Source organism: Chiloscyllium punctatum, chromosome 27 (genome assembly GCF_047496795.1).
Source record: "Chiloscyllium punctatum isolate Juve2018m chromosome 27, sChiPun1.3, whole genome shotgun sequence".
Lineage (NCBI taxonomy): Eukaryota > Metazoa > Chordata > Chondrichthyes > Orectolobiformes > Hemiscylliidae > Chiloscyllium > Chiloscyllium punctatum.
In genome coordinates, this window is record NC_092765.1 from 26,219,921 (window position 1) to 26,240,020 (window position 20,100).

Consider the following 20,100-nt stretch of genomic DNA (forward strand, 5'->3'; position numbering starts at 1 on the left):
AACATCTTCCTCTCTGTATTCTAACCTTATTGAGATGAACGTCAACATTTCATTAGTTTTAAAACTCAACTTCTCACTTTTAGCGATTTATTTAAAGAGATATCCAAATCTCTGCACCGCTACAATTCCTAGTTCCTTGCCATTCAAAGCAGACTTAGAGAAATTTGTTTATGTAGCTGCTGGATTTACTGGGTAAACACTACTGCAGTAGTGAGCAGTATTCTGCAATGGTGTTACCATTTACACAAGTGAGTTTCCCTGCTCATTCAGATTTGTTTTTCTTGAACTCAAAGTGGATAATTTCATAAGGCCCCACATTGAACTCCATTCGCCACAGTTTTACACATTGATCTCTCTATGTTCTGTTTTGAATTTATTTTCTCATTTGTGTTTCCAAAGTAGGTTTCCACAATAAAAGAAAGGGTCTCCAGCTTAACCAGACTGTGCTGGAATCACAATTTCAATAGTTCTACACCTAAACCCACGCACACGCAGCTATGCAGTTGACTTCAGTCAGATGTAAATTTAATTATGAGATGTTCAAAACATGACTTGTGGACTACACACTTTACAAGAAAAAGTCAAATCTTCCCAGAACCAGCTACATATGCAATACAACAATTGACTTTAGTCAGATCCATATTTATGTATGGTATGTCCAAAACATGACTTGTGGGTTATAGGCTTTACAGGGTAAGGTCATATCACATCTCTTTGGAGAGGGAGGGTGCCCTTTTGGATAGATACAAGAAAATAAAGTGCTTTTTGGAATGTTAGAAGTAGGGATGAATGTATGTAAAAATGGATAAGTTTATTGGAACTATCAAGCTGTCAAACCTTGTGGATTTTAAATAAAAAGAAACAGCATTTTTAAAAATCAGTTTGTGCTATTTAATTGCATCTGTTGATGTAAGTCTAAGGGGTATCAACACAGTATTTGTACTGCATTACTAATTTTAAAAAAAACAGCCTTGAGATGGGATTGTCATTGGTTAGATAAGCATTTATTGACCATCAGTCTTTGCACTTGTTTAGGTGGCAGTGAGCATCTTTCTTGAATTACTGAGACCCTTAGAGGTAGGTACACTCACAGCAGTATTAAGAAAGGAGTCCTAGGATGGGAGAAGGCCAGCAACAGGGAAGATTACAACCTATCATTATTACAGCGGGGTACCTGTTAATTTATAGTTTAACTGACAGACTAGTTTTAAACCCTTTGCAATAGGGCTGTTAGTACAAATGCTTGTTTTTACAAGGGATTGAATAACTGAAGGATTTAAAATCTAATTTTTTTTGTTATTGCCATTTTTATGATGAATTTTAATCAATAAACACTTAGGAACTGCATATGATGGATACTGTGAGCATTGGCATTGAAATTGTAAGGATTTAGGATGACGGGTAGGACATGAGTTGGCATGCATTATCACTAGAGTGGCACAGGCTATCTCAAGAGCCATGTGGATAGGTACAGTGGCATGGTTAGGAATGGAGTGTATGAGGGGCCAGGGATGGTGGTTGGGGTGCAGGAATTGGTACGTGTTGGCAAAGTGGGAGTGGGTGCTGAAGTGTAGTTCTTTATTTCTTGCTATTTTTCCTTACACAGCTGAGATGAAATCATGGACCATTGAGGGTGGCCTTTTCAGGCCTGGCAATGAGTAGCATCTCTGAGCTGCATCTGCAATGTTACACTATTTCAAGGTCACGGGGAGTCACCCTTGATCCCACAACACGTCCAACTCTCCCCCGTTGCCAGAACCAAAATTAGAACATCCAAGACACATTCTCCAAATTTGGGTTTGTGGAATCAAGAATTTTCCTGACTCTTTGCATCCAATTCAGGAACAATGGGACTCAGTGTCAGCTACAAACCTGACCATCCAACTTCACCTAAAATACTGCTGTGTCTAGAGAAAAGCTGAGTCCTTAGTACAGAACCTTGTGGAACAAGCCTCATCACATCCCACCAATTAGACCGTGCTTCTTTTATTCTAACTGTCTAAAACTACCTAAACAATATTTTATAATGATTTTAACCTGCATAACATGATTGCTTTGAAATTGTACACTTCCAATTTCATCAGTATTAATTTCTACAGTACCAGGTTGAGCCAATTTAATCCACCTATGGTCTATTTTAACTTGAGAGGCACAAGTCATCATGCATCCATTGTAACCTTGCAGGAAAGCAAGCCATTCAGCAGCTCAAATGCTGATACGAGAATCTAAACACGACTAGCACAAATTAAAGAGAGAAATGCTAGTTTCTGTCTTTTGAAGAATTTGTACACCAATCTGATGGCAACGTCACAGATTTCTAGATATCACATAATATATTGGATATTGACACAACCACATGAAAATCTGCCCATGTATGTCAATTACACAAAAAGTGGGACAAATCTAACCCTGTCAATTACATCCGAGCAGTCTACTACTGATCATCAGCAAAATATTGGAAGGTGTCATCAACAATGCAATCAAGTGACACTTGCAAAGGAATAACCTGCTCACTTACACTTAGTTTGGGTTCCACCAGGGCCATTTGACTCCTCCCCTCATTATAGTTTTGGTCCACACATAGACAAAAGGGTGAGCGTGAGCAAGATCAAGGCTGCATTTGAGCAAATGTGGCTCAAAGAGCACTAGCAATAGGTATCTATCTAGCAAAAGGCACATGTCAAGCATGCAACAGCAACTTCTCCATTTGCATGGAGGAGTTCAGTGCCAATAACATACAAGAAATTTAACATCATCCATGACAAAGCAGCCTAGTTGACTTGCATCCCAAACACCAACTTCAACATTTACTTCATTCACCACGGAACACATACTGGCAGCAGTGTGTACCAGCAACAACATACAATGCAGCAATTCAACAAGGCTCCTGAGACAGCACCTTCCAAACTTATGACCTCTGCTGCCTAAAAGGGCAAGGGCAGCAGATACACGGTAACACCAATACCTGCAAGATCTCCTCCTAAGTCACATACCAACCTGACTTGGAACTTTATCGTTGTTTCCTCACTGTCACCAAGTCAAAATCCTGTAACACCCTTCCTAATGCCATTGTGTGTGTCCCTACATTCCAAGAACTCCACCCATTCAAGCAGGCAGCTCTTCACCATCTTCTCCAAGGCAAATGGCAAAGGATAATCAATTCTGGCTGAACCTGTGACACTCATATCCATGAAAAATAATGAAAAGAAAAGAAACATAAGGAGATATACCTTTTTCTAATAATATACTTGAATTTAACCTCACTCATTGCACCTGTCTAAACATTAATTCTTTCCATGCAATAGCCAATTTAGTGTTAAATGTGTCAAAATACAACACATAGAAGGAATTACATTGGATTAAAAATTTCAATTTGTACAAAATCATCAGGGCCACTGAAATCACAACCTAATAATTGAGAGATAAATACACAGCAAGATCTCAGAGGTTAAGAAAGGCATTGTCCTAATCCACCCACAGTAAAATTTTCTAAACATAGCCTCAAAATAATGTTTATTTTAAAGGCATTCTCCCTTTCTTCTCCCCAGTACTGTTCACCCAGGATTTTGGTTAGGACAACACGAATAACTGCAGATATTGATCAAGGTCACCTTGCAGATTGTCAGGAGGAGAGTGTTACTGACTGCAACTAAAAAGGTGGAACATTCACCACCATTTCCCTCATTCAATTCCCTCAACATCTTCATTCCATTGTGTGCTGCTGTCCAGGGGGAAGAAGAATCAAAGATATTCGCAAATACAATACTTAATAAACAACGATTATACAATGCACCAACAAATAATTCTTCATACAGGGTTTGAAATTCGTTTTGTTTGTGTGTCTAAAATACAGACAAATATTCATTCACACACATAGATTAGATGCACTTTTTAGGGGAAAGAGTAGTGGAAAAAGGAAGCCTCATATGCCTATCTGAACACTGAAACAGCTGGATTACATTGTGGACTATATTTTTCCAATGTTGGTATCAAATAACTATTTTATTAAAAGACTGAAAAGTCATAAGTCTCAGCATAAAGTACCAGATACATGTTGGAGTAAATTTAAGCAATATTTTCTGTGCTATCAACATTTCCCTAGGTATATATTAATTGAAATTTAACTTTTCAAAAAAAAAACTAGGAACACAACAGTTACTGAAGAGTTTAAATATATTTGTTATATAGATAGACAGCTACATTTAGAATTCATGCTTGACTTTAGAAATGATTAGTGTTCATATCATGTTCTTTGCACCAACATAAATTGCAGTTTGATCAATTCAGCCATCATAATATGCCAAAGCAGGAGTGGTCCAAACCCAAAATATTTTTTAAAATTAAATGAATGTATTCCATACCTGGACCTCTTGGTTTGTGAATATTTGCTCATTAACCTCACATGCAACTAGCACTAACAGTTCCCACTCCATCTTCTGTGCTGGCATTCTTCAATGTGCTTAATCTATTTTTGTAGTTTTGCACTCTCGCTTTTTCTCTCTCCCTCCGTGGCATATGAAAAGCCAGCACTTCGGACCTCTAGCAGAACACAGTTTTGCTGATGCCTCTGAGCATTACCAATAACGTTATGAAACACAATAGAAAGAAATTAAAAGACAGGCTTTTTGAAAATCAGCAAACGATGATCCTGCTTACAGCCAGCTCAGAACTGCACTCCATTTGCCTTCAGGAGATAAATGCAGGCACTGAAAACTGTACATAGGGATTTAGTCCTGCCAGTGACATCACTGCAGCACTGACCTGGCATGCTAATTAGCTCCTTTTTCACAATTTGTACACGTTGTTCGTTTTATACACCAAAGAGACTTTGAAAGCAAGCAAAAATATCAACATTACATTAAATGAACATTTCAAAGAAATTGAACAGTAAATATTCCACATTTGTAAGTGCTTTCCAATAAATAAAGTGCACAATAAACAAGCCTGCTTCCACTAAATTTGGATTATCTGCGTGTGGTATCTCTACAAAATCTTTTAAGGAGATTTGAAATTTCTGCTGCCAATGTTTGTGGTTTTCACTAGATAATTTTCTCAGGTTCAGTGTGACAAACCCTTCTCTTATGCTGTATGGCTGTACTCCACACAAACCAGAGTCTGCTCTTATTTATGCAATAATCTGGTATTTGTTGTGAGCTCAGGGGGTTGAAGAAAAAAAAAATCCTTGTTATTACATTTCAGTTTATGGACACATCAAATGCAACACAATAGAATACTTTATCAAGATAATGGTTTAGGCTATGATCTTCCCAACTGATATATTGAACTTTAACCAGATAAGTGAATGGTAACAAGAGCAGACAATAGATTTACAATAATTAGGAGCTTAAATATTTCTTCTTGGGACACAGGAAACAACAGTCATTTCTGCATTAACACTCAATTGAAAGCTGGACCTGAAATAAAGTCAAGGATTAAACTGACACTGCAGTTTGGTGCTGACCTATTACAATATAAGGCTGATGACTTCAGAAGGTTTGCTAAACTGGAACAATCAGCCAAAGATTTTTTTAAAATGTTTTGAAAATAGGCTATAACAAAAGAAATTACAAAAGTAATTTATATGCCAATCAAAAAATGTACTGTGAACAGATCAACACAATGCCAGTGTTTGAATTACATGGTTTAAACTCCAGTCTAGGAACAAATTACCCTGCTAAACTCAATTGCCAACAATCTAATTTCTGCATTATAGAGAAACCATTTTGAACATCATCAACTAGGAAAACACGTTACATGTTATGCATCAGAAATCATCAGATTTAAATCTGGTTTACTTTATTTAATCAAACCTATGAGTAGAAGTCACCACAAGACAGTCAATAGCATAACTCATTTCAAAGAGAAAGGCTTCACTCTGTCACACATAAACTGATCAAGAAAATTTACAAATATAAAAATTGCAGACAGCCATAATGAAATGATGCATTTGAACACCATGAAGCCCAACCTACTGCACCCATCACTTAAATTCCTTGGCAGGACAATACATATAAATATCCTGAAGCCAATCCAGATGGAAGAAAATCTACAAACCACCTCTCTGATGACAGGTGATCACGAAGCTTCTAAGACAGCTCAGATATGTCACTGTATATATCACCTACTGCTTAAACATTATTGTCTGTCAGCCACAAGTTGGGAACTTTGTCCTCACTTTTTTTGAATGCTTGCGGTGAATTCACACTCATTACACAAAACCAACAATTTGTTGCAAAGACAAGTCTTTGAGAAAAGGCAAAACCTGCTTACATTTAGCCCAGTTCTATGCCTGCATTATCCTGATATACAAAGCTCTCATCCCTTTAACCTAATTATGTGAAGTAGTCAGTTCATTGTGGTTTCTGGTGTGGCTCATGCATAAACAATAGGAGTAATCTTACCTGACCCACTTTTCAGTAAACAGGTAGATGTGGGTTAGTGCCCAGTTCTAACTCTCCACTGAAGGGAAGAGGGACAGGTGGTTGACTGGAAACCTATCATCTTCCCAAACAGTGGATTAGGTTAACATGACATCTTCAGCAGTGATGAAGCCAATGGTATTAACTTACAAGTGTTTTCAAGAACCTAAATATATCAGAGCCATAACAGCTTTTCTCAGTTGAAGTCTGTAATTTAGCATCGCTAGCTATTCCTGCAATTGGGGAAGTTGTATTGATTAACATAAAATATAAAGTGGATGGATTTGGCTGGCCCAAAGGGGATGGTGTCAGTGTGTTGGAGAACCAGCGGGGAATCTCATCAGGCCAGTAGGAGACCTGGCACTATTGAGCTCTTCCATGCACTTATGTGGCGACCATAAAGTCTCCTTTGGTATTCAGGATCTGGCAGCTGTAGCCTGGCTGCTGAAAGCAGTCAGCCAGAGACCAGTAACTCCTCAATGTCACCACAGCCCTGGGTAGCTTACGCAGCTGGCTATGCACTGATCAGAGGTTAGGATCATTGCAGAACCCCATGATAAAGGTGAGTGAAGCCAGGATGGGGATCACAGGAGAAGGAGGGGCAGGTCAGAGATCTTATGATCCCAGCTGACAGTAATATTCGAACACTGGATTAGTGGTGCTGGAAGAGCACAGCAGTTCAGGCAGCATCCAACGAGCAGTGAAATCGACGTTTCGGGAAAAAGCCCTTCATCAGGAATAAAGGCAGTGAGCCTGAAGCGTGGAGAGATAAGCTAGAGGAGGGTGGGGGTGGGGAGAGAGTAGCATAGAGTACAATGGGTGAGTGGGGGAGGAGATGAAGGTGATAGGTCAAGGAGGAGAGGGTGGAGTGGATAGGTGGAAAAGAAGATAGGCAGGTCGGACAAGTCCGGACAAGTCAAGGAGACATTTACTGAGCTGGAAGTTTGAAACTAGGATGAGGTGGGGGAAGGGGAAATGAGGAAGCTGTTGAAGTCCACATTGATGCCCTGGGGTTGAAGTGTTCCGAGGCGGAAGATGAGGCGTTCTTCCTCCAGGCGTCTGGTGGTGAGGGAGCGGCGGTGAAGGAGGCCCAGGACCTCCATGTCCTCGGCAGAGTGGGAGGGGGAGTTGAAATGTTGGGCCATGGGGCACCAATCAACCAAACCGCCCCGTGGCCTAACATTTCAACTCCCCCTCCCACTCTGCCGAGGACATGGAGGTCCTGGGCCTCCTTCACCGCCGCTCCCTCACCACCAGACGCCTGGAAGAAGAACGTCTCATCTTCTGCTTCGGAACACTTCAACCCCAGGGCATCAATGTGGACTTCAACAGCTTCCTCATTTCCCCTTCCCCCACCTCATCCTAGTTTCAAACTTCCAGCTCAGTAAATGTCTCCTTGACTTGTCCGGACTTGTCCGACCTGCCTATCTTCTTTTCCACCTATCCACTCCACCCTCTCCTCCTTGACCTATCACCTTCATCTCCTCCCCCACTCACCCATTGTACTCTATGCTACTCTCTCCCCACCCCCACCCTCCTCTAGCTTATCTCTCCACGCTTCAGGCTCACTGCCTTTATTCCTGATGAAGGGCTTTTGCCCGAAACGTCGATTTCGCTGCTCGTTGGATGCTGCCTGAACTGCTGTGCTCTTCCAGCACCACTAATCCAGTACCATCTTTAAAAGTCCACCGTGCACTCAGACAAGCTTGGTTAGTCAGGAGCTGCCCTGCACAGTTCATGATATTTGCCGCAGACATGGAGGATAAGGAAAATTCTGGATTAGTGGTGCTGGAAGAGCACAGCAGTTCAGGCAGCATCCAAGGATAAGGAAAATTGACAGCCCATCTTGTGGGAACGGACCTGGGGGTTCTGATGGAGCAGCACAGAAGCACAATGTCCACTACCACAAGGACAGGCTGAAGACGGCACAGCGTCAGATCATGCCAACCTTGTTCAAGGTTGCCACCTGAGTCCATGCAGACTAAGCCACCTGGAGGAATGCCTGGCACTGCAGGAAAAAGGTCAATGACCTTCTGCATTCTGCCAGAGTCAGTGCCACCAGCTTCTCTCCACTGTCTCACACTCATTCTATTTCTGCTACCCAACTCCCACTAAAGCTCATGCACTACTGCTCTCACTACTGCCTGTAACATCTTCCTCACTCACTGTTACCCACCCCAATCCCCAACACCACTGATCCTGCCTACTCACTCAATCGGGACAGCTCTCCACCTGCACCAAAAGTAACAGCTGTGGTACTTACCTTCACCTCCCTTCATACTTGCCTCTCTTTCATTCCTGGAGACTAACAGCCCACAATAGGGTGGATAGAGTCAAGGTGAGTATTGGTTTGCTTGACATTCAGCTCCTCACCCTTTTGTGTAGAGAGACCTGACTCTAACTGCCCCGAGAGGTTGAGAAACTGTGTTCAAGCCCCTAGACTTGTGTCAGCACTGGCTGTTGATTTACTGTGCGAGGACTCCCTGATCGATGTCTCTCCCCCTTGACTTGCCTGAGGACTAGTGACAGCCATTAGTATCCTGGCTTTGCTTTTGCATTAAATATCAAGGCAATATAGCAGCACTGTGAGTTTGCTATTCATAGCTGAGGCGCAAGATGCAAAAAGACAAGGCAAGACAGGGATGCTATGACCCATCCGATAGCCTCAAAGTGAGTATCAAAAGAACAAGCAAACAGCTTGGAGAAGCAGTCCAGGTCAGTCCGTGAGCTGGTGTTTGTCCCGGAGTACAATGTGTCCGTGCTGTGACATTCCAATGATAGTTCATATTGCATCCCAAGGTGCAGCACTGAAATACAGGAGCATACCTTATATGGTTCAGAGACGTGCCATGAGGGTTCTTACAAGCTGGCACACATCAGATGCCAATGTTTGTCAACCTGGGATCTGTATGGCCACTGTCCTGAGATACCGTTGTCCAACATGCTGGTTCTTTAGAGAAAGCAGTGAGCTTAAATCACCAGGAACTCACTCTGAGTTCCGTGTCAAGAATTCTAAGCTTGTTTCTGGTGAATGGCAAGATTGGCAACTGCATAGTAAGATGTGATATGTACAGTTAATAAGGTCATGAACAAGCAATAATCCCCCTTAGTAGAGAGTTGATTGCTGCCTAACAAGATACTTAGCTTCAAACTAGAACTTAGTTAAAAGATGCAGTAAGTTGCTCCCAACATTGATAATAGGCGTCGCTAGATTTGTCCAATTTGGCCATGGCATTTAGGCCCCTATATGATTCTGCCCAATTCTTTCAGTTTTCTGTTTCTGGAATTTTCTTCTAAGCCAATTCTTCCCTCCCCCTGAACTTCTAGACACTGCTAAACTACCTTTTTGCTCTGATTGAACCTGTGCACACTGTCTTTCTAAATGAATTAATTTCAGTCTGTCGGTGTCATAAAACATCTTGTTGCTCGGCCCATGTTTTCTCTTCTTTTCCCCTTGTTTCAAATACACTGAACTGTTCACTTCAAGCTCTATTCCACAGCTGGAACCCTCATTAAAAATACACACAGCAAACTCCAGACCTCCCAATATTACTCACAGAGAACAAGTAAAATGAGACTGAAACTATGTCTTTCCCTTAACACTCACATAACATACATATACAAATCAAATTTAAAGCTATATACATATATTATTTCTCCACTTTGGAATCCAGGTTCCCAAATAATAATCATATATTAGGAATCTTCATCACAAGACAAGAGGGTAGCTTTCAATGTCACCTTGCTTCCTAATGTCAGATTGCTTGTTAAGGGATCAGAGTCAGGCAGCTGCTACTTAGTTCCTGAATCATCATGAATTGCAATGGGGTCAGGGACAATTGGTGTCAGTTGGTCATTAATGAGTCCACCTTGCCACCGGTGGCTGCAAATCCTCTCTCAGTCCCTTCCTCCCTTTAATCTAATCTGGGGACTTCCAAAAGACTGATTTGGGGTCTTCCTGAAAATTAAATGGTCAAGGTTATTGTGGTTTTTGCAAGTGCATTAAATATAAAGAAATTAAATGGGGATGTAAAACTAGATTGGTTATCTGAATTGTCTTTCCTGCTGTTTGTATTGCACTGAAGTATTAATCTACATTGTGTGCTGAAATCTCTGGAGTACGCTTCAACTTCTGTCTTAAAGACAAGAACACTGCTGCCATGCTGACTACTATGCAGCAACTTATTAATTGCTTGTTGTAAATCCATCATACATTACATCAATTTCATTTCCATTACTAATACACTCCTCAAAGAACTCTTACTAATTTTGTCAAATGTGTCTTTCACTGATCTGTGCTGGCTAACCTTCATTGGTTATAACTCCTGTCTTTCCTGGGGAGTATTAATTTGATCCTGTGTTATGGTGTCTAGGATCTCATCCACTACCAGTTGATATAATAATGTAAATTATCCATTTTCATTCTCGAAACAGAAAACCTGCATGAGTATTTATCATGGAGGCTCAACATTTGATCACTGAAGTTCATCTAGAACTAAACCTAAAGCCTGGACAGTCTCCTCATCTTTGCTAATTTGACAGAAGAGGCCAATAAATGCAAGTCCTGACCTTGAACATTACATCCACCAATTTTGCTTGTATTTATTTATTTATTTTCACATGTCTTGTTACAAAAAATATAAGTGTTGTGTAGTGTCATACTCTCTGGCATATCTTCAAGCACAAAAATAGATGAAAACATAGAATATAAAGACAGAAAACTGAAGAAACAAAGAAAAAGTTTCCTACTTGACAGTTCTTCTTGTTCAGTGGGTTTGGTGGCCAGGCAACAAGTCCCCTTCACTCTACTGCCATCACTGGAATAAAAGTCACTACTCTTCAACATTATTTCAGCTCCACTGATGACTGGCCACCGTGTCCTTGCTGGACCTCGCCAATGCAGATGCCAACGGTGCTGCCTAATACTCAACTGACCCAAACTCAACCTCACCACTGCCATGAGTTTGCTCCAGACCCACCTTGCCAGTGCAGCAGTTGCTGATGCCACCAGTTCTCGTACTGAGACTTGCCACCTTGAGTCTACGCTGGATGCAAATGCTGCCAGGAACTCAAAGTCGCCTCTGCTGCAGCAGCCATGAGTCAGCGCTAGGACCGCCTCGATAATGCAGAAGTCACTGGGAACCCAATGTCGCTGCATCAAGTCTGTATTGCTGGGCCTACTCACCGCCTTCAATGTTGTCACCGCAACTGACCTCTTCACCAAGTGGTAAATAAAGAGAGAACAAAAAAACAAAAAGAAATGCAAAGAAAAGTGTACGGAGCCCCGGACTCAGAAACCCTACACCACTGCCGTCTCACCTGAAGCGAAGACTTTTGTAGGGGTGAATTATGTATGCCTTTCTCAGGAGCAGCTGTCCTTTTATGGTCACAGCATCCATCTTTATATGTCTGTATGAAATGTGACCTGCGCAAGTTAGACCTTGTAAAAGCAGATCTGAGTTTTGTGGATTTATTTGAATAGTCAAGGTACCCAGATGGAAGGATAAGTTATCCCTTTGACTACAGTGCCAGGCCACCTTTGGGAAAGCTCAGGTATCTTATGAGAGAAGTCAAGCAAACTTTGGATTGACAAATACAGACATGACTGTGTAAAGCCATGCATAAACTCACTGGAACTGTGAAGCACATAAAAACTGTCAAAATCTTGAACAGGAACTGTCAAACAGAGTTGTCAAGCTATGTATATTTGCCTTTAAAACTTTACCTCCCTTTTCACTCCTGAGGACTATTATTTCCAGATTAGTGCCACATGACTAAACTTGTAATTTTTGATTATCACAATCTGGTGGTATCTATTTGTGGTTTGGCTGACAGTTCCAAATGATTATAAATTCTTCAAAATCGGACTATGAATTCCAACACTTGTTTTTATACAGGGAATATAGACATGAAAGAGGGGTTTGTTGCTGTAAGGGATTATATAGTTAAAGGAATGTAAATGCAGTAAGTGGGCTTCTAGGAATGAGTGTTTTTCTTTTGTCAAGATAAAGTCTACAATAGACACTTTATTTCATGTCAGCACGCGTCGCAAGATCTGCCCATGTTGGATATTCTTCGTATTGGCATGGCTGTTATAAGAGCAGAAAATGGAGGATGGGGGTCAGGGGTTAACATGGGGCTATAAAGAATCATGGACATGGCCAAGGAGGGTGTGGAATAAGGAGGGGGGGGGGGGGGGTAGGAGGGGGGGGGGGGGGTGGGAGGGGAGGGAGGGGTGGAATTGAGTGCTGAAAAGCTGTTTCACGCTTTATTGCCTTTTTTGAAAACTTCAACATAGTGCCAGAAAATTAAGTTGAAAAATGTGTTGCTGGAAAAGCGCAGCAGGTCAGGCAGCATCCATGGAGCAGGAGAATCGACGTTTCGGGCATAAGCCCTTCTTCAGGAATCTTCAGGACAGATTCCTGAAGAAGGGCTTATGCCCGAAACGTCGATTCTCCTGCTCCATGGATGCTGCCTGACCTGCTGCGCTTTTCCAGCAACACATTTTTCAGCTCTGATCTCCAGCATCTGCAGTCCTCACTTTCTCCCAGAAAATTAAGTTGGCCATCTGCCTAGCCCACTCCTGCACTTGTTCTGGCCACCGTGAATCCAGAGAATCTGGACAATTGGAAACAATATTTGCACCTTCTGGTGCACTTTCTCCTGGGTCAGCTGTGTGGAGGCAGAATTATTCTGTCTCTAAATCCTGGCCGAAGTCTCTAAGGAGCAAAGATAGGGAAAAGACAGGCAAAGATGTCAAAACAAAATTTCATGAGGGTAATCCTTTGGTTTTCCAGATTGAAAGCATTTCACAATAATTTGCATAATTAACTAATGAACATTGAGTCATACTGCCGTACAGCATGGAAACAACCCTTTGGTCCAACGTGTCCATGCTGACCAAATATTCTAAATTAATCTGGTCCCATTTACCAGCATTTTGCCCATATCCCTCCAAACCACTTCCATTCATACATCCATCTCAATTACTGCACTTTCAGGATAAATATCATTGTCAAGACTAGCTAATAAATCAAATTAGTTTTCAAGTAGTTTAACATAGCTGACCAAGTCATATCTTTGACCTTGCAGCAATTTTAATATTGACAGTTGGCCTTAGTATTGTTCTAGACAACTTTACCAAGTAGGCCACCATAAAATTTTGATTTCCAGGTCATTAATCTCACCCTGTTCCTTTCCTCCTCTGGGCTGAATCCTGATTAATCTCTCTGCTTGAAGTCTGACTCATTTTCTCATTTCCACACATTGGAAATGTGTGGAAACCTTTTAAGGGTAGGTGGTGTTGAAAATGTTCATGCGAATTTAAAATTCCAACCGTACATATGCATCTTTTTAAAAACCTTAGGAATATTTATAAATTGATTGATTAAGGGAAAGATAATGGAGACTGTAGATCTTGAGGGAATGGTAAGCGTAGGCAACTGCACTATGGAGATCTTGCAAATGCAATGTCAGGATTTGGCTGAAATAAACTAAACTGAAGAACTGAATTCCCACAGTAACTTCCATGATTATTCCCAATAATACATTCCAGATCAATAATACATGCATACTGAGCAGAACACCATGCGATCTAAGAGATGACACAGGGCTGGAACTTCTGAGAACAGTTTTGGAGGGAGGCAATTCTGGGAATACTTTTACATAAATTGAGAAGGTTCAAAACAAACAACTGCTAAATCGGCACAGTGTTTTGCATCCCAATAAATTGTTCTTTTCTGCAGGGACCTTATATGGACTATGGATTCACTATCACCCATTTTATGCTGTCCATGAAGGAAAAGCTTAGCTTCCATGGTCACTTCAGAAACTGAAGTCTTAAAGTAGGAAGGGGCAATGGGCAAATATCAGAGCACCAGAACAAGAGCCAAAATTGGCAGCTTAAAGTCCTCAATTATTAACAGGATGGAAAGGCCAACCTTGGGCCTTCCAAACACCAACTCCAACAGGATACTACTGGGTTCCCTATTTGTCATCCTTCTGTCTGATTTAAATACCCGAGCCACCACCAAACTCACCTCAAAGGAGGGAATTAAATCTACCTGAGGCTTAAACTATTGCATGCTCAGAAGCAGTGCTCGGAAATAACTAATTTCCTGCAAGTGCAGCTAAGATTTTTGATTATTTCACTCAAAACAGCTCATGGCTACCCCACAGACTTGCCTACCCCTTCAAAATATTCCTCAGTGTACATCACAGCTCCCTGCATCTTAAGGTGTCTTTTGTTCATTCTATGCATTTTGTACATCAAAGGAAATTTTAAATCTTATAATGTAATAAAAGCCAGCAGCAGAATCTGCAGCATAATTTTATGGTCAAGATTTCTGAGGCTAAGGCTGATTAAAGTCAACAGCAAGATCATATCAGCAGCAGGAAGTGCTAGGATTTAAGTCGAGGAGTGCAAAGATAGGCTTAACAGTCTTTACACAACTGGATGCTGGAAATAAAAAAAAATGCAGTATTTGGAATATAATATCTACAGAAATTAGTCTGAGCACTGTCTGAAGGCGACTGAGCAGTAAGTTCAGGACTACTGAAGACTGCAGAATCCTGTTTGTTCCCCACTCCTTTATTGGTGTTTGGGGAAGTTGATTCTCATTATTGCTGACATAATGGAAGCTTTTTGGAAAGTATTGCATGTTCTGGTGGCATGGCCACGTGACTATGTTGCGCACTTTGCAGTCCTATTTTGGAAGATGAGCTGCTGCATATTTTAGATGAAATCTATATTTTTCAAAAGGAAAATGCATCATGGGGACTGAAATCAGTACTCCAGAAGCACAACTTTTGACAGTCAACCAGCAAGAGTAGAATTAAATTGCTTATGAGGCCAAAAAGGCACATGACAGGAAGATAAACAACTGCACAAAATATTTGGAGGGTGTGTCTGGGGCTTTGGACAGTGAGGAAGGAGGAGGTAAATGTGCAAGTACTACACCTTCTGCATTTGCATGGGAAGGTGCTGTGGGGTTTGAGGAGGTGTCAGTACTGGAGCAAGAGTGGACTAGGGTGTCCCAGTGGGAAAAGTCCCTGTGAATGCTAACAAGAGAGGAAAGGGGAATGTGTGGCTAGTGTTGGCACCCCACTGGAGGTGCTGGAATCGGTTGCTTAAGATCGTTTGGATGCAAAGACTGCTGGGGTGGAAACTGAGGACACCATCAGCGCTGCTTCCCCCTCTTCTCCATAATTGGAAGAATTGATCGATTTTGATTCAAATTTCCTTGCTGCTTTCAACCTCACTTGGTCCTTTGCTGACTTCTCCCCTCCCTTCCTCTCATTTCCAGGGATAGGCTAGCCACTGATATCACACACCCACAGTTATCCTGACGATACATCCTCACACCCTGCTTCCTGTAAGGACTCCATTCCATTCTCCTGGTTTCACTGTCTCCTTTGTACCTGTTCTGATGATGCCATCTTCCAAGGGGGCCTCAAAAATGTCCGTCTTTTTCCTCAACTGAGAATTCCCTGACACTGATTAACAGGGCGATCAGCCACATCTGACCCATTTCCCACACTTCTGCCCTCTTCCCTTCCCTCTCACAACACTGATAGTGTCCCCAGGTCCGCATTTTCCACTCCAGCCTCCACACCTAAAGGATCATAAGTGACCATTTCTGCCACCTCCAGTAGGATGCCAATACCAGACACATATTCCCTTCCCTTCATGAGAATTTCGCACAGATGTTTCCCTCTGAGACGTAGTGGCCCACTCCTATTTCATTCCAAACACCTCCCCACAACCCTATAGCACCTCCCCATGCAAATCGCAGAACATGCAACACTCGCCCATTGTTATGGATCAGGCCTGACCCCCCCCCTAAAAAACATTTCAAGAAAGTAGCCCAGACCCTAACTTTGCGGGTTGTTTTAAGTAAGTGTAATGTGGATATTCCAGGAGGGATGCAGTTGGTCAAACCACTTAGTTTTAAACAAAACAGAATTTATTTACAAGAATGAAACACAAAAAAAAGAGAACAGAATACAGAATAACTTATCCAATCTGAAAACCCAACAGATCATCCCAACTTAACGATGCTGTTCCAAATATTTGCAACAATCTCCATAAACACCCCTTGGCACTAAAGGAAAATCAAGCACAGGGTCTGAGAGGAGAGAGGTCAGAAAGAGAGGGTCAGCCCAGACCTGCGTCTCTTGGGGCCATCAGCTTCACAACACTACTGCTTGCTAAACAGACCAAATTAAAGAAAAGCTGAGCTGGGAGAACTGGTCACTCCTGTTTTGTTGTACAGCTGCGTTTTTTAATAACTTGAAAGCCTTTTACCTGAGGCAGTATCTGATGGCTATAATCAAACTGGCCCTAAAACCCTTCAACTTTGACTTTTCAGAGTCTGTGTCTTTGATGACCTGAAAAAAGAAGACAAGGACACAATAACTATGTTAAAGAGCAGCATCGCCACAACATCTACTTCTTCCCTCCTCACTATCCAATGTCCTAGATACACCTTCCAAGTGAAGCAGCGATTTTCCTGCACTTCACTCCATCTCATTTACTGTCTTCGCTGCTCACAAAGTGGACTTGTCTACATTGGGAAGATGAAATACAGACTGTGTGACAACCTTGTGGAACACCTATGCTCTGATCCCGAGCTTCCAGTTGCCTGCCACTTTAACACTATGTTTCCATGCCCAACATTTCTGTCTCAGGCCTGCTGCCATGCTCCAGGAAAGCTCAATGCAAGCTCGAGGAAAAACACCTCATCTCTTGGCCACAGCAACTCCTCCATGTTCATTATCCACTCCTACAGTCCATGTCCTATTTCGTATTGGTTACTTGCAGTACAGCCCACCCATTTTAAACCATTTGTACTTCTCATTAACACTCTACCCAGCATTCATCTCCCTTCTGGCCTACCAGCAATTTTTCATTCGCTTGTCCTTTTCTTCCTTCTCTCGGCATTGTCTCCATTTATTCTATTTACACCTTACCCTTTTCCCCTTTCCTAGCAGCTTTCAGTTCTGATGAAGGGTCACCGGACGTGAAACATTAAATCTGTTTCTCTGTCCAAAGATGCTGCCTAACCTCTGAGTTTCTCCAGCAATTTCTATTTTTGTTTCAGATTCCCAGCATCTACAGTTCTCTGTTATATTTACACAAAACACTTGCCGTGCTCAGTACAGCTCCTGGGGAATGATCGAAGAGGTTTAGTTAACCTACCTTAGTGATCAGTACATCATCTTCTCAGGAAGACTTGCAAACTACACTTCCAGGTCTACAAATGACTGTTAAAATCACCATGGCCCTCAATTTTTCATACCTGGCTGCTTCCAATCCAGTACTATCAACAAATGTGGTTAGCAACCTTGCTGTCTACAGATAAATCAAGATCATAAGTGTATTACTTATGAATGTTAATAATGTAACCTTGATTTTAATCTCTCTCGCACAGCCATAATGGGACATGTGTGGATGTGCAAGAAGAGGAGTAGGGCTGGTTATTAGCTCTCCTCCTTGGCAGCTCAACGTAGCTTTGTTTCCACTCGTGCCATTTTATCTTTAACTTTCAAATCCACCTCGACTCTTCCAACAGACAGGCAAGGGCCACGTTAAGGAACATAGAACTCAACAGCAGGAGTAGGCCATTTGGCCCTTTGAATCTCTTCCACCATTCTGCCCCTTACTCCTTGCCCAGTCCATGTACGACTTGAGTTCAGACTTGCAGACTTCAAGAAAGAGACTGCCCTATGTTACTTAAATGAGGAAGTGGAGTTAAAATTTAGAGTCCTTCAAGCATGGTGGTCAAGTCCTAATTCATGAACCTGTAGCTGTGCTAAAATATACAGTGAAACACAAGCAAAATGGGTCATTTAATGAAATAGTAATCCTGACTGTAAACTGTGAAATGCAATTATCATCCATTTATACCTAAGTGGATATGAACTTAGAAAGCCAGTGAGCAAAGAACAGTTTCCAAATGGGGAAATCTGTGTTTGCTGTACAGCTCACAGTCCTGAATCATGGCAGGGAAGCAATTGTACTGCTGGCACAATAAAGGAGAACTTGAAACAGGCAGCTGTGATATGGTTTTATGCATTATTGACTTTGGTTTCATTAGAGTCACCATTTATAGCCATAGAAAAGCTGAAGTCATCTAATTAAAGATTCAGAACCCCAGGGTATCAAAAAAGTAAACTGCTTTTGACTTCTAGCATTAATTGTTGTAAAAATGAGTTAAATGAGTATTTGTATTAGAAAGTCAGCTAAATAAATAAAGCATCAATTGGTCCCAATCTTGTAACACATGTTGCTGAAATAAGGTGATCAGGAGGTGACCTGGTACACATTAATCACAAAATCTAATTAGATCAGAACACTGTGTTCAAGATAACAAGTAAAAAGTATCTGTGAAAAAGTTCAAGGAAATTACTTTCCTGATGATAATCTGTCATTGATCAATGTAAAAAACAAGATTTTTCTCAAATAAATATGTAAATATGTATCACAGTAATATAAATAAATTTACAGATGGCAAATGTGAATGCAAATATGGATACTGTTAATGACAATTTTATTTTCAGCTGGAAAATGTCAATCATCAGCTTTTGCAATTTTTTGAAAACCGGATGAAGAGGGCAGAGTTCACAATCAACAAGGGTCAAATCTGATAACTTACAAAGTTGGGCATTGAGTTCACAATTATAATTCAAAATGCTGTCGACAGAACTTAAACTTTGTACTCTCTGTAAATTTTAATGAGCAGCCCAGTGAATGTGTTGCTGAATGTCTACATGCCTGATTGTCGGGCCTAATGGCTACTTTGTACAGTTTAAAGCCTTAATTAATTTCTTATTTTCCAAAACTGCTTAAAGAAGATTTGAAGACCTGAGGGAGAGAATGAAACATCACAGGCCAGACTGCATTGCTCCAAGATTTTCAGACCCTGCACTGGAGTCGTTGATACAAGAGGTCGATAGGAAGAAAGAGGTTCTTTCCCCTTCTTGGCCACGAGACCCTCCAGATCTGTGCTCAGGAGACAATGGGAACAGGTGACAACAAATAAACTACAATAGTTCAAGATGGCGGCTCACCACTACCTTCTCAAGGACAATGAAGGATGGGAAATAAATGCTGGCCCAGCCAACAATGGCCACATCCCATGGATGAATTTTTTTTAAAAAATGTCTCACCAGGGGCCAGGGTTCAATTCCTGCCTCGGGTAACTGTGTGGAGTTTGCACATTCTCCCAGTGTCTGCGGGGTTTCCTCCGGGTGCTCCGGTTTCCTCCCACAGTCCATAGGTGTGCAAGTTAGGTGAAGTGGCCATGCTAAATTGCCCATAGTGTTAGTTGCATTAGTCAGGGGGAAATACAGGGTAGGGGAATGGGTGTGGGTGGGTTACTCTTCAGAGGGTTTGGTATGGACTTGTTGGGCCGAAGGGCCTGTTTCCATACTGTAGGGAATCTAATCTAATCTAATCATAATATACAGGACGCAGTACTGCAGTAAGACCAACGACCTCACACACACGGTCAAGGGCTGAATGCATCCTACTAAATGCACCACAAGCTTCATGTTAATGCTGCATGCACCACACCCCCTTCTAACCAGTTACCAACAATCTCTCATCAATCACAACTCAAACCTCACGCCCAAAGGTGTTGCCATACATTTGGATACTTAGCATTGCAAGCTGCACACT

The 20,100-nt window shown here is 41.6% G+C and overlaps 1 protein-coding gene across 5 annotated transcripts in view; it reads right to left on the reverse strand.

The window, feature by feature from the left end:
* The window catches only part of LOC140453569 (calcipressin-3-like), a 172,626-nt gene that overhangs the window by 101,537 nt on the left and 50,989 nt on the right, over positions 1-20,100 (reverse strand). Inside the window, exon 1 of one of the 5 annotated variants that reach the window (XM_072548369.1) lies at positions 4,362-4,695. The exons of the other annotated variants lie outside the window; for them this stretch is intronic. Within the exon in view, the coding sequence (XP_072404470.1) occupies positions 4,362-4,448 (87 nt within the window). The 5' untranslated portion in view covers positions 4,449-4,695. Of the gene's footprint in view, positions 1-4,361; positions 4,696-20,100 lie in introns of those variants that run through there. 5 annotated transcript variants of the gene reach the window in all.